The 13,008-nt window shown below is 44.4% G+C and overlaps 1 protein-coding gene across 2 annotated transcripts in view; it reads left to right on the forward strand.

Annotated features, from left to right (window-relative positions):
- Positions 1-13,008, forward strand: part of LOC121314040 (sodium channel protein type 4 subunit alpha-like) — a 189,053-nt gene that overhangs the window by 85,998 nt on the left and 90,047 nt on the right. For both annotated transcript variants that reach the window (XM_041246825.1, XM_041246826.1), the window contains exons 13-14: positions 6,867-6,999; positions 10,756-10,994. In XM_041246825.1, coding sequence (XP_041102759.1) covers positions 6,867-6,999; positions 10,756-10,994 — 372 coding nt within the window. The remainder of the gene's footprint in view (positions 1-6,866; positions 7,000-10,755; positions 10,995-13,008) is intronic.

A 13,008-nucleotide genomic window follows, 5' to 3' on the forward strand; every position in this document is an offset into this window, starting at 1 on the left:
TGGGTAGGAGACTCTTCTTTACACAGAGTGATGAGACAGTGGGTAGGAGACTATTCTTTACACAGAGTGATGAGACAGTGGGTTGGAGACTATTCTTTACACAGAGAGTGAAGAGGCAGCGGGTAGGAGACTCTTCTCTACACAGAGAGTGATGAGACAGTGGGTAGGAGACTCTTCTTTACACAGAGAGTGATGAGACAGTGGGTAGGAGACTATTCTTTACACAGAGTGATGAGACGGTGGGTAGGAGACTCTTCTTTACACAGAGAGTGATGAGGCAGCGGGTAGGAGACTCTTCTCTACACAGAGAGTGATGAGATAGTGGGTAGGAGACTCTTCTCTACACAGAGAGTGATGAGGCAGTGGGTAGGAGACTCTTCTCTACACAGAGAGTGATGAGGCAGTGGGTAGGAGACTCTTCTCTACACAGAGAGTGATGAGGCGGCGGGTAGGAGACTCTTCTCTACACAGAGAGTGATGAGGCAGCGGGTAGGAGACTCTTCTCTACACAGAGAGTGATGAGATAGTAGGTTGGAGACTATTCTTTACACAGAGAGTGATGAGGCAGTGGATAGGAGACTCTTCTCTACACAGAGAGTGATGAGACGACGGGTAGGAGACTCTTCTCTACACAGAGAGTATGAGGCAGCGGGTAGGAGACTCTTCTCTACACAGAGAGTGATGAGGCAGCGGGTAGGAGACTCTTCTCTACACAGAGAGTGATGAGATAGTGGGTTGGAGACTATTCTTTACACAGAGAGTGATGAGACAGTGGGTTGGAGACTTTTCTTTACACAAAGAGTGATGAGACAGTGGGTAGGAGACTCTTCTTTACACAGAGAGTGATGAGACAGTGGGTAGGAGACTCTTCTTTACACAGAGTGATGAGACAGTGGGTTGGAGACTCTTCTTTACACAGAGAGTGATGAGACAGTGGGTAGGAGACTCTTCTTTACACAGAGAGTGATGAGACAGTGGGTAGGAGACTTTTCTTTACACAGAGTGATGAGACGGCGGGTTGGAGACTCTTCTTTACACAGAGAGTGATGAGACAGTGGGTTGGAGACTTTTCTTTACACAGAGTGATGAGACAGTGGATAGGAGACTCTTCTTTACACAGAGTGATGAGACAGTGGGTAGGAGACTCTTCTTTACACAGAGAGTGATGAGACAGTGGGTAGGAGACTCTTCTTTACACAGAGAGTGATGAGACAGTGGGTAGGAGACTCTTCTTTACACAGAGAGTGATGAGACAGTGGGTTGGAGACTCTTCTCTACACAGAGAGTGATGAGGCAGCGGGTAGGAGACTCTTCTCTACACAGAGAGTGATGAGATAGTGGGTTGGAGACTATTCTTTACACAGAGAGTGATGAGGCAGCGGGTAGGAGACTCTTCTCTACACAGAGAGTATGAGAGAGTGGGTAGGAGACTCTTCTCTACACAGAGTGATGAGGCGGCGGGTAGGAGACTCTTCTTTACACAGAGAGTGATGAGACAGTGGGTTGGAGACTCTTCTCTACACAGAGAGTGTTGAGGCAGCGGGTAGGAGACTCTTCTCTACACAGAGAGTGATGAGATAGTGGGTTGGAGACTATTCTTTACACAGAGAGTGATGAGGCAGTGGGTAGGAGACTTTTCTTTACACAGAGAGTGATGAGACAGTGGATAGGAGACTCTTCCTTACACAGAGTGATGAGACAGTGGGTTGGAGACTCTTCTTTACACAGAGAGTGATGAGGTAGTGGGTAGGAGACTATTCTTTACACAGAGAGTGATGAGACAGTGGGTAGGAGACTCTTCTCTACACAGAGAGTGATGAGACAGTGGGTAGGAGACTCTTCTTTACACAGAGTGATGAGACAGTGGGTTGGAGACTTTTCTTTACACAGAGTGATGAGACAGTGGGTTGGAGACTATTCTTTACACAGAGAGTGATGAGGCAGCGGGTAGGAGACTCTTCTCTACACAGAGAGTGATGAGACAGTGGGTAGGAGACTCTTCTTTACACAGAGAGTGATGAGGCAGTGGGTAGGAGACTCTTCTCTACACAGAGAGTGATGAGGCAGTGGGTAGGAGACTCTTCTCTACACAGAGAGTGATGAGACAGTGGGTAGGAGACTCTTCTCTACAGCAGGTAGGAGACTCTTCTCTACACAGAGAGTGAGAGACAGTGGGTTGGAGACTCTTCTTTACACAGAGAGTGATGAGGCAGCGGGTAGGAGACTCTTCTCTACACAGAGAGTGATGAGACAGTGGGTAGGAGACTCTTCTTTACACAGAGAGTGATGAGGCAGCAGGAAGGAGACTCTTCTCTACACAGAGAGTGATGAGACAGTGGGTAGGAGACTCTTCTTTACACAGAGAGTGATGAGACAGTGGGTAGGAGACTCTTCTCTACACAGAGAGTGATGAGACAGTGGGTAGGAGACTCTTCTCTACACAGAGAGTGATGAGACAGCGGGTAGGAGACTCTTCTCTACACAGAGAGTGATGAGGCGGTGGGTAGGAGACTCTTCTCTACACAGAGAGTGATGAGGCGGTGGGTAGGAGACTCTTCTCTACACAGAGAGTGATGAGGCAGCGGGTAGGAGACTCTTCTTTACACAGAGTGATGAGACAGTGGGTAGGAGACTCTTCTTTACACAGAGAGTGATGAGACAGTGGGTGGGTTGGAGACTTTTCTTTACACAGAGAGTGATGAGACAGTGGATAGGAGACTTTTCCTTACACAGAGTGATGAGACAGTGGGTTGGAGACTCTTCTTTACACAGAGAGTGATGAGACAGTGGGTAGGAGACTCTTCTTTACACAGAGTGATGAGACAGTGGGTTGGAGACTTTTCTTTACACAGAGTGATGAGACGGCGGGTTGGAGACTCTTCTTTACACAAAGAGTGATGAGACAGTGGGTTGGAGACTTTTCTTTACACAGAGAGTGATGAGACAGTGGATAGGAGACTCTTCCTTACACAGAGTGATGAGACAGTGGGTTGGAGACTCTTCTTTACACAGAGAGTGATGAAACAGTGGGTAGGAGACTCTTCTTTACACAGAGTGATGAGGCGGTGGGTTGGAGACTCTTCTTTACACAGAGAGTGATGAGACAGTGGGTTGGAGACTCTTCTCTACACAGAGAGTGATGAGGCAGCGGGTATGAGACTCTTCTCTACACAGAGAGTGTTGAGATATTGGGTTAGAGACTATTCTTTACACAGAGAGTGATGAGGCAGTGGGTAGGAGACTTTACACAGAGAGTGATGAGACAGTGGATAGGAGACTCTTCTTTACACAGAGTGATGAGACAGTGGGTAGGAGACTCTTCTTTACACAGAGAGTGATGAGACAGTGGGTAGGAGACTCTTCTCTACACAGAGTGATGAGGCGGCGGGTAGGAGACTCTTCTCTACACAGAGAGTGATGAGACAGTGGGTAGGAGACTCTTCTCTACACAGAGAGTGATGAGGCAGCGGGTAGGAGACTCTTCTCTACACAGAGAGTGATGAGATAGTGGGTTGGAGACTATTCTTTACACAGAGAGTGATGAGGCAGTGGGTAGGAGACTTTTCTTTACACAGAGAGTGATGAGACAGTGGATAGGAGACTCTTCCTTACACAGAGTGATGAGACAGTGGGTTGGAGACTCTTCTTTACACAGAGAGTGATGAGACAGTGGGTAGGAGACTCTTCTTTACACAGAGTGATGAGACAGTGGGTTGGAAACTTTTCTTTACACAGAGTGATGAGACGGCGGGTAGGAGACTATTCTTTACACAGAGAGTGAGGAGGCAGCGGGTAGGAGACTCTTCTTTACACAGAGAGTGATGAGGCAGTGGGTTGGAGACTATTCTTTACACAGAGAGTGATGAGGCAGTGGGTAGGAGACTCTTCTCTACACAGAGAGTGATGAGGTAGTGGGTTGGAGACTCTTCTCTACACAGAGAGTGATGAGGCGGTGGGTAGGAGACTCTTCTCTACACAGAGAGTGATGAGGCAGCGGGTAGGAGACTCTTCTCTACACAGAGAGCGATGAGGTAGTGGGTTGGAGACTCTTCTCTACACAGAGAGTGATGAGGCGGTGGGTAGGAGACTCTTCTCTACACAGAGAGTGATGAGGCAGACTCTTCTCTACACAGAGAGTGATGAGACAGTGGGTTGGAGACTATTCTTTACACAGAGAGTGATGAGGCAGCGGGTAGGAGACTCTTCTCTACACAGAGAGCGATGAGGTAGTGGGTTGGAGACTCTTCTTTACACAGAGAGTGATGAGGCAGCGGGTAGGAGACTCTTCTCTACACAGAGAGTGATGAGGCAGTGGGTAGGAGACTCTTCTTTACACAGAGAGTGATGAGGCAGCGGGTAGGAGACTCTTCTCTACACAGAGAGTGATGAGGCAGTGGGTTGGAGACTCTTCTCTACACAGAGAGTGATGAGGCGGTGGGTAGGAGACTCTTCTCTACACAGAGAGTGATGAGACAGTGGGTAGGAGACTCTTCTTTACACAGAGAGTGATGAGACAGTGGGTAGGAGACTCTTCTCTACACAGAGAGTGATGAGACAGTGGGTAGGAGACTCTTCTTTACACAGAGAGTGATGAGGCAGTGGGTAGGAGACTCTTCTCTACACAGAGAGTGATGAGGCGGTGGGTAGGAGACTCTTCTCTACACAGAGAGTGATGAGGCGGTGGGTAGGAGACTCTTCTCTACACAGAGAGTGATGAGGCAGTGGGTAGGAGACTCTTCTCTACACAGAGAGTGATGAGGCAGTGGGTAGGAGACTCTTCTCTACACAGAGAGTGATGAGGCAGTGGGTAGGAGACTCTTCTCTACACAGAGAGTGATGAGGCAGGTGGGTAGGAGACTCTTCTTTACACAGAGAGTGATGAGGCAGTGGGTTGGAGACTCTTCTCTACACAGAGAGTGATGAGGCAGTGGGTAGGAGACTCTTCTCTACACAGAGAGTGATGAGGCAGTGGGTAGGAGACTCTTCTCTACACAGAGAGTGATGAGGCGGTGGGTAGGAGACTCTTCTCTACACAGAGAGTGATGAGGCAGTGGGTAGGAGACTCTTCTCTACACAGAGAGTGATGAGGCAGTGGGTAGGAGACTCTTCTCTACACAGAGAGTGATGAGGCAGTGGGTAGGAGACTCTTCTCTACACAGAGAGTGATGAGACAGTGGGTTGGAGACTCTTCTTTACACAGAGAGTGATGAGACAGTGGGTTGGAGACTCTTCTTTACACAGAGAGTGATGAGGCAGCGGGTAGGAGACTCTTCTCTACACAGAGAGTGATGAGGCAGTGGGTAGGAGACTCTTCTCTACACAGAGAGTGATGAGGCAGCGGGTAGGAGACTCTTCTCTACACAGAGAGTGACGAGGCGGCGGGTAGGAGACTCTTCTCTACACAGAGAGTGACGAGACGGCGGGTAGGAGACTCTTCTCTACACAGAGAGTGATGAGACAGTGGGTAGGAGACTCTTCTCTACACAGAGAGTGATGAGGCGGTGGGTAGGAGACTCTTCTCTACACAGAGAGTGATTAGACAGTGGGTAGGAGACTCTTCTGTACACAGAGAGTGATGAGACAGTGGGTTGGAGACTATTCTTTACACAGAGAGTGATGAGGCAGCGGGTAGGAGACTCTTCTCTACACAGAGAGTGATGAGGTAGTGGGTAGGAGACTCTTCTTTACACAGAGAGTGATGAGGCAGTGGGTAGGAGACTCTTCTCTACACAGAGAGTGATGAGGCAGTGGGTCGGAGACTCTTCTCTACACAGAGAGTGATGAGGCAGCGGGTAGGAGACTCTTATCTACACAGAGAGCGATGAGGTAGTGGGTTGGAGACTCTTCTCTACACAGAGAGTGATGAGGAGGTGGGTAGGAGACTCTTCTCTACACAGAGAGTGACGAGGCAGTGGGTAGGAGACTCTTCTCTACACAGAGAGTGACGAGACGGCGGGTAGGAGACTCTTCTCTACACAGAGAGTGACGAGACGGCGGGTAGGAGACTCTTCTCTACACAGAGAGTGACGAGGCGGCGGGTAGGAGACTCTTCTCTACACAGAGAGTGACGAGGCGGCGGGTAGGAGACTCTTCTCTACACAGAGAGTGAAGAGGCGGCGGGTAGGAGACTCTTCTTTACACAGAGAGTGATGAGGCAGTGGGTTGGAGACTCTTCTCTACACAGAGAGCGATGAGGCGGTTGGTAGGAGACTCTTCTCTACACAGAGAGTGACGAGGCAGTGGGTTGGAGACTCTTCTTTACACAGAGAGTGATGAGACAGTGGGTAGGAGACTCTTCTCTACACAGAGAGTGAAGAGGCAACGGGTAGCAGACTCTTCTCTACACAGAGAGTGAAGAGGCAGCGGGTAGGAGACTCTTCTCTACACAGAGAGTGATGAGACAGTGGGTAGGAGACTCTTCTTTACACAGAGAGTGATGAGGCAGTGGATAGGAGACTCTTCTCTACACAGAGAGTGATGAGGCAGTGGGTAGGAGACTCTTCTCTACACAGAGAGTGATGAGGCAACGGGTAGGAGACTCTTCTCTACACAGAGAGTGAAGAGGCAGCAGGTAGGAGACTCTTCTCTACACAGAGAGTGATGAGGCAGTGGGTAGGAGACTCTTCTCTACACAGAGAGTGATGAGGCAGTGGGTAGGAGACTCTTCTCTACACAGAGAGTGATGAGGCAGTGGTTAGGAGAAAGGACAGAGTGATGAGGGTGTGAAATGGTTAGCCGTGTATCATTGAGATCTTGACAGTTCTGAAGGCAATTGGTTACTACTTTAGGGACCGATTTGCATTGATTGGTTGAACAGCTTCCTCTCGTCCATCATTTTTCTTACGCTCTATGTTCTTTGTTTTTAGCAGAAAACCTTCCCTGAAAATGAGTTAGGCAGCAGGCAGAACGCTCATCGGCTTTCCGTGGATACCTGGAGCGAGACATTCCAGAGAGAGCGAGCTCTGAGTGCAGCCAGCGTTCTCACCAACGCCATGGAAGGTGAGAGCTCATACTGCTGTCGTGTAATGTATGGTCTTCAAGTCTGATAATGGGGAGTGGAAGTGATAACACGCCATTTGGCCCATCAAGGCTAGTGCCTTGTTAGCATATCATTATCCCCTACTGGGGCGAACTCATTTAAAACCACACAATCCAGTCTTGTTTTAAATGTTTTCGACCCTACTATGTCATCTGCTGGGCTGTTCCATGCATTTATAACTCTCTGTGTAAAAAAGTGCTTCCTACCTTCTGTTGACGGGGACAGCTTTTGTGTCAAGCATGAACACCATATTAAAGTATATGGAATATGTGCATGTTGTCTATATTGCACATCTGCCAATGCACAGAAACCACAGTACTAATGGTAATAACGATAACTCCTCTCCCACTCCTCGGATTGCATCTCAGAAAGCTGCCCTGCTTAGTGTCAGAACGGGACTGCCACACATGAGCTGACAAAGAGGAGCCCCAAGCATTCTTCTCAAGCTTTATAAACACAAGAATGAAACCTTTAATTCAACTGGTAGACTAAGGATTTCCACTCAGCTCAGATTGAAATACAGTGGAAATCCATGGTAAATGAATTGTGATGAATGCATTAATAAAATTAGAAACTATTAATGTAAATCAAATCAGCATTTACTGAAGATGTATTCAATACAATATATTACAAAGACAGAAGAATGTTTTCAAATTATTTTACTTTGACAGTGTTACGCCTAGCAAAATCTTTAAATAATAATAATAATAATAATAATAATAATAATAATAATAATAATAATAATAAATAAATAAATTAATTAATTAATTTATTAATTAATGAATACATACATAAATAAATAAATATGTACAAATGAAAGTACTGCAAAGCTACAAGATCACGAGACAGTTTATGATGGGAATAAGCTATTCAGCCCATCAGAGCTCACAGTTTCTTATAAGCTGAATTGTGTAGTCTAGCAGCTAGAAATGTTATTGCTAATTTGTTCCACTCATTACTGTTAAATAATGGTAGCTAAGTGTGTCAAAGTGGTTTGCAGCGTGCAGGTGTAGAGGTGATGCAGTGCTCCAGGTAATAACAAGCAACAAAGTTACTCGTGAAATGATGGTTTTATTTGTAATCCAACATCACTTGACAACAATAAATAACAATGAGAACTGGCAATGTGTATGGCTCAGTAAAATCCAAAGTCCTCAAACAATAGACACTATTAAATGGTATTAACACACACAATATACACAAACACGGTCGCGAGTCGATGTTTATTAACCCCTTTGGCCCTGAATTATTTTTTTCAAGCTGAAGGAGGCACTCCTTTACTGAGTATACATGAGTATCTTTTCATATATTTATACACTACCTCAGACTGGCACCTACGTTACCATACGGATATGACAAGTCCCGACAGGACTGAAAGGGTTAAACAGCAGAATTGAGTCACTGGGCAGACAGATGTTTCTGTTGTGTGTCTGGTACAATACTCTATTGTACTAAACACAAATTAAAACTTGTTTAGCTGACATTTTTTATTATGTGACAATAAAACATTCTCGTATCAGCCCTGTCTAAAATTTCAGAGGTCAGTGTTGGAAGGAAACGATAGCTTATGATGTCTGTGTTTAGTCAGGAGGTTTAGTCTTTGGCTGTTTTGCCAAAATCAATAAAGACTGACAGAGGCTCTCTCTCTCTCTCTCTCTCTCTCTCTCTCTCTCTCTCTCTCTCTCTCTCTCTCTCTCTCTCTCTCTCTCTCTCTCTCTCTCTCTATATATATATATATATATATATATATATATATATATATATATATACAAGGAGAACAATACAGACAGTATCTCAGCACTGGGTCACACCGTGAGTTCTCATTCTTGGCATTCAAGAGTCATAAAATTCATGTTGCTCTAAACACTCACCACAGATAATAAAAATGAAAAAAAAAGCTTTACAAAATGATTCTGCTTTTGTGCATCTGTGTCCTGTAGAATAGTCTTCCGTTAGTGTAGATCAGCTCTTATTTATATTCCTTGCATTGGTTTCTAGACAAAAAGCCAATCCTGATTCTGTCACAGAAGACTCTGAAAGGACCGGGCTGTGATTGCTGTTTAGTTGCTCCACAGAGTCCCCATCCACTGCTGTCCAAGAACACCCTGCGAGGGTATCTTTATAGTTCAGCTACATGCACATCATTGTACTTTACACTTCAACTGGATTAACCCCAGACACGCGCAACACAAATTACTCAAAGCTATTTTAAAGCATCACAAGAAATATGAATAGTGACAGCTTCTGGAAAGGACAGATTCCTTTTTATTGAAAGTAATTTAAATGTAGTTAATAATTCAATTTGTTTAACACAGCATGTTATTGAATTGGTTAGCTTTAGTCATTTATATTTACCAATCCAGGAGATTTTATCATTAATAGAAGATTTCATTATTGGTAATGTTTGGTCATTTCAGTAAAAAAATGAATGAAAGTCACATCAAGCTTTCGAAGGCCTGTGTGAAACAGGCCATAGAGCACTGCTAGTCAGCCAGCTGAGCATTGAGTGGGCTGAGGGACCACAACACAGTCACAGAAGAGACTTTTCAAAACAAGACTGAAAGCATGCCTGTATGTACCGCTCAGTAAACTACAGTGGAAGCATTGTAAAGCACAGGCGTGATACGACAATCACAGATACGTATGGTAAAGCAAGGTATACACTTGAGAAAGTGTGGTAAGTACAGAGTGAAATTATAGTAAAGGCACGGTTAAGAGCAAAGATACTGTGCAAAAAAAGAATGTTAATATGGTCCATGCATGTGTATGTATGTGAGTAAACACAGTCTTAGATGTCACTGCACAACAATACATGGTAACAATTTATATGAAGTGTCTCTAATTACTGTGTACTTACATTGTAGTTGCTTATTAAATACATGTGAACTTACACATCATTACAATGTTATTATGTATAGTTACAATGTACTCAATGTGTACGTTTTGTTGCACAACATGATCCTAACCCTATGCCTATCCCAAATCCTAACCCTACCACTGTCCCTACCCCAATCCCCAGCCCTATCCCTATCCCTAAGCCTAACCTATTCCAAGTCATAACCCTATCCCTATCTCTAAGCCTAACCCTAACCCTCTCCCTAACCCTAACCCTAACCCTAACAATAACCCTAATCCTATCCCTATCCCTATTCCTTATCCTAACCCTGACCCTATCCCTAACCCTAACACTAACCCTATCCCTATCCTTAACCCTATCCCTATCCCTAACCCTAACACTAACCCTATCCCTATCCTTAACCCTATCCCTATCCCTAACCCTAACCCTAACCCTATCCCCTTTCTCATACAAATGTGTACTTACATACTAACCCTAACCCTAACCCTAATGCAAAAAATTGTGTACACATACATCATGCAAAAAGATGTACACATAGTAACGATGCATAATAACATTGTAATTATATGTGAGTACACTTGTATATACAAAGTAACTACTATGTAAATACACAGTAATTAGAGACACTTAATGTAAAGGGTTACCGAATAAATACAGAGGTGTGTGTGTGTGTGTGTGTGTGTGTGTGTGTGCACCATGATACAGTTCAAATCCTGATTACATATACTGTACAGTATCTGCATATGAGGAATTCTGTGCAGTTGTGTGACCCACATCGGAGAGCTACAGTACTAGCTTGTAAAGACGCAGCCTCCCATTCCACGTTGATTCAATATTGTTTGGGGTGATTTATTTGTAGAGCTGGAAGAGTCTCATCAGAAGTGCCACCCCTGCTGGTATCGCTTTGCACAGAGGTATCTGATCTGGGACTGCTGTCCGCTGTGGCTGAGGGTGAAAGAAATGGTGAATATGGTGGTGATGGACCCCTTTCTGGACCTGGCTATTACCATCTGCATTGTCCTCAACACCCTCTTCATGGCTCTGGAGCACTACCCAATGACAGATGACTTTAGCAAAATGCTGTTTGTGGGTAACCTGGTAAGCTGAATGTTCATTGGCTGCTGCAGCGGTGTCACATGGCCAATAAGCTCATGCTTAGCTAACTTTTTAAATAATATGTGGCAAGGCTGTATTGTAGAGAATATAAAAAGTCTATTGTCTTCATGTGTATGTGGAGGTTTCCATTCCCTGAAGGAGCTCAAATAGATTATGAAAGTCTGTAGGCTAAATTCTCAAATATATTTTTTCAGAAAGTAAAAATACACCAAACCACCATTTAGTGTTGGATGGCTAGTGTCAAGTTGGAGTAAATAGTGTTTCAAATCCTGTCCTTAATTCGTGAAGTGTTATAGAATCAGCCTGTAGCGTTTTCAGCCTCACCCTCAGTTACCTCAATCCTGAGGTGTCTATACTTCAGTGATGTAAACATATTTCAGGGTGTAATGATCCCTTGTATACAGTCTAGCTCTGTACCTTTGAGGGTGGGACTATTTGGAGACTGATGCCTAATCCCTTCTCCCAGTGGAGGAGATGCATTGTGGGAGTGTGATTACAGTGCATCGAGCTGGGCGCTCTGTAAGTGAAGCACGTGGCAATTAACAGCGTGCAGTGAAATCAGAAACGTATCAAAGGAAAATGTAATGTGAGCTGGTACTAAAGACTAGACACTGGAGGAACGGAATGTGTGATGACAAATAAACCCAGGCCTCTTCAGAAAACAACATGTCTGAACTTATTCAGTGAGATTATTATTTTCCACAGCGTTACTCCGACAGAAACCTTACCATGTTGGCTCCGTTTCTTGCAGTTTCTGAGTCCCAACAGTCAAATGTGTTGGGTGTTATTCCCCAGCTGGTTTTATTCCCCAGAATGCATGATTAAAACAATCAAAACAACTGGCGTTATGTATCGCAGCAGGGGATATAAAAAGGGAGCATGTTTGTTGTAAAGTCTGCTGGGTGCTCTGTAACTTGAGAAAGAGCCGCAGTCAGTAATGAAAGTGACATGGTCAGGCTGCTTTGGGAGCTCTGCACGGGATTAGATGCACAGTAACACAGCACTTCTTTGTTAATCCGTTAATTGATCATTTATAAATCACATTAAAAAATGTTCTTACATCAAGGACTTCAACTCCAGCTGTATTAGTAGTGTAAGCCTGATTGAAGCAAACTGTATTTGTTTTATTAGATTAAATGGTGGTGGTGGTGTTGTCAGATGATCGATGAAGACCTTTGTTCAGTAAAGCCATGCCTGAGTGGCTCTGTAAAGGATAAGAGGATAAACAGGATCCCCACTGGGTATTTAAAATGTACATTAATACAGATGTTCTGCTGCCGTCACCCAGGCGGAGGGGATTCGTGTTTTGCAGTAAACCATTTAAGAGTGTCTTTATAGTCTTGGGTGAGCAGGTATGAACTTTTTATATTATCAGACATCTTCTGCTCCATGAAGAAATCCCTCAAGGAGTGCAAATTAACGATGTTTAGAGACAGCAGTAAATAGACTCATGGTAAATTTGAAAGGCATTGCACTTTATAAGGACTTTGTATTGATCTGCACTGAATCACCATTAGGCTGATGTAGTATCAACTGTCTAAAATATAACTGTATTATCAACCGTCTAAAGTATTTTAACCCATGTGGTGCACAGCACCTATGAGCACTCATATAATAAAAGTAAGGGAAGAAACTAAAAAAAAAAAAAAAAAAACAATTGTCTAACAGAGAAACGTTTCCAGATACAGGCACTGCAAGTGTCTTTTTCAATTTCATTTAGGCATCTTTGCTTGTAAGGCTCCTCAAAAACAATGTCAGTGCTTTGCACAGTATCAATGCATTGCACAGTGTCAGTGCTCTGCACAGTATCAATGCATTGCACAGTGTCAGTGCTTTGCACAGTATCAATGCATTGCACAGTGTCAGTGCTTTGCACAGTATCAATGCATTGCACAGTGTCAGTGCTTTGCACAATGTCAGTGCTTTGAACAGTGTCAGTGCTTTGCACAGTATCAATACATTGCAAAGTGTCAGTGCTTTGCACAGTATCAATGCA

Source organism: Polyodon spathula, chromosome 4, assembly GCF_017654505.1.
Source record: "Polyodon spathula isolate WHYD16114869_AA chromosome 4, ASM1765450v1, whole genome shotgun sequence".
Classification (NCBI taxonomy): domain Eukaryota; kingdom Metazoa; phylum Chordata; class Actinopteri; order Acipenseriformes; family Polyodontidae; genus Polyodon; species Polyodon spathula.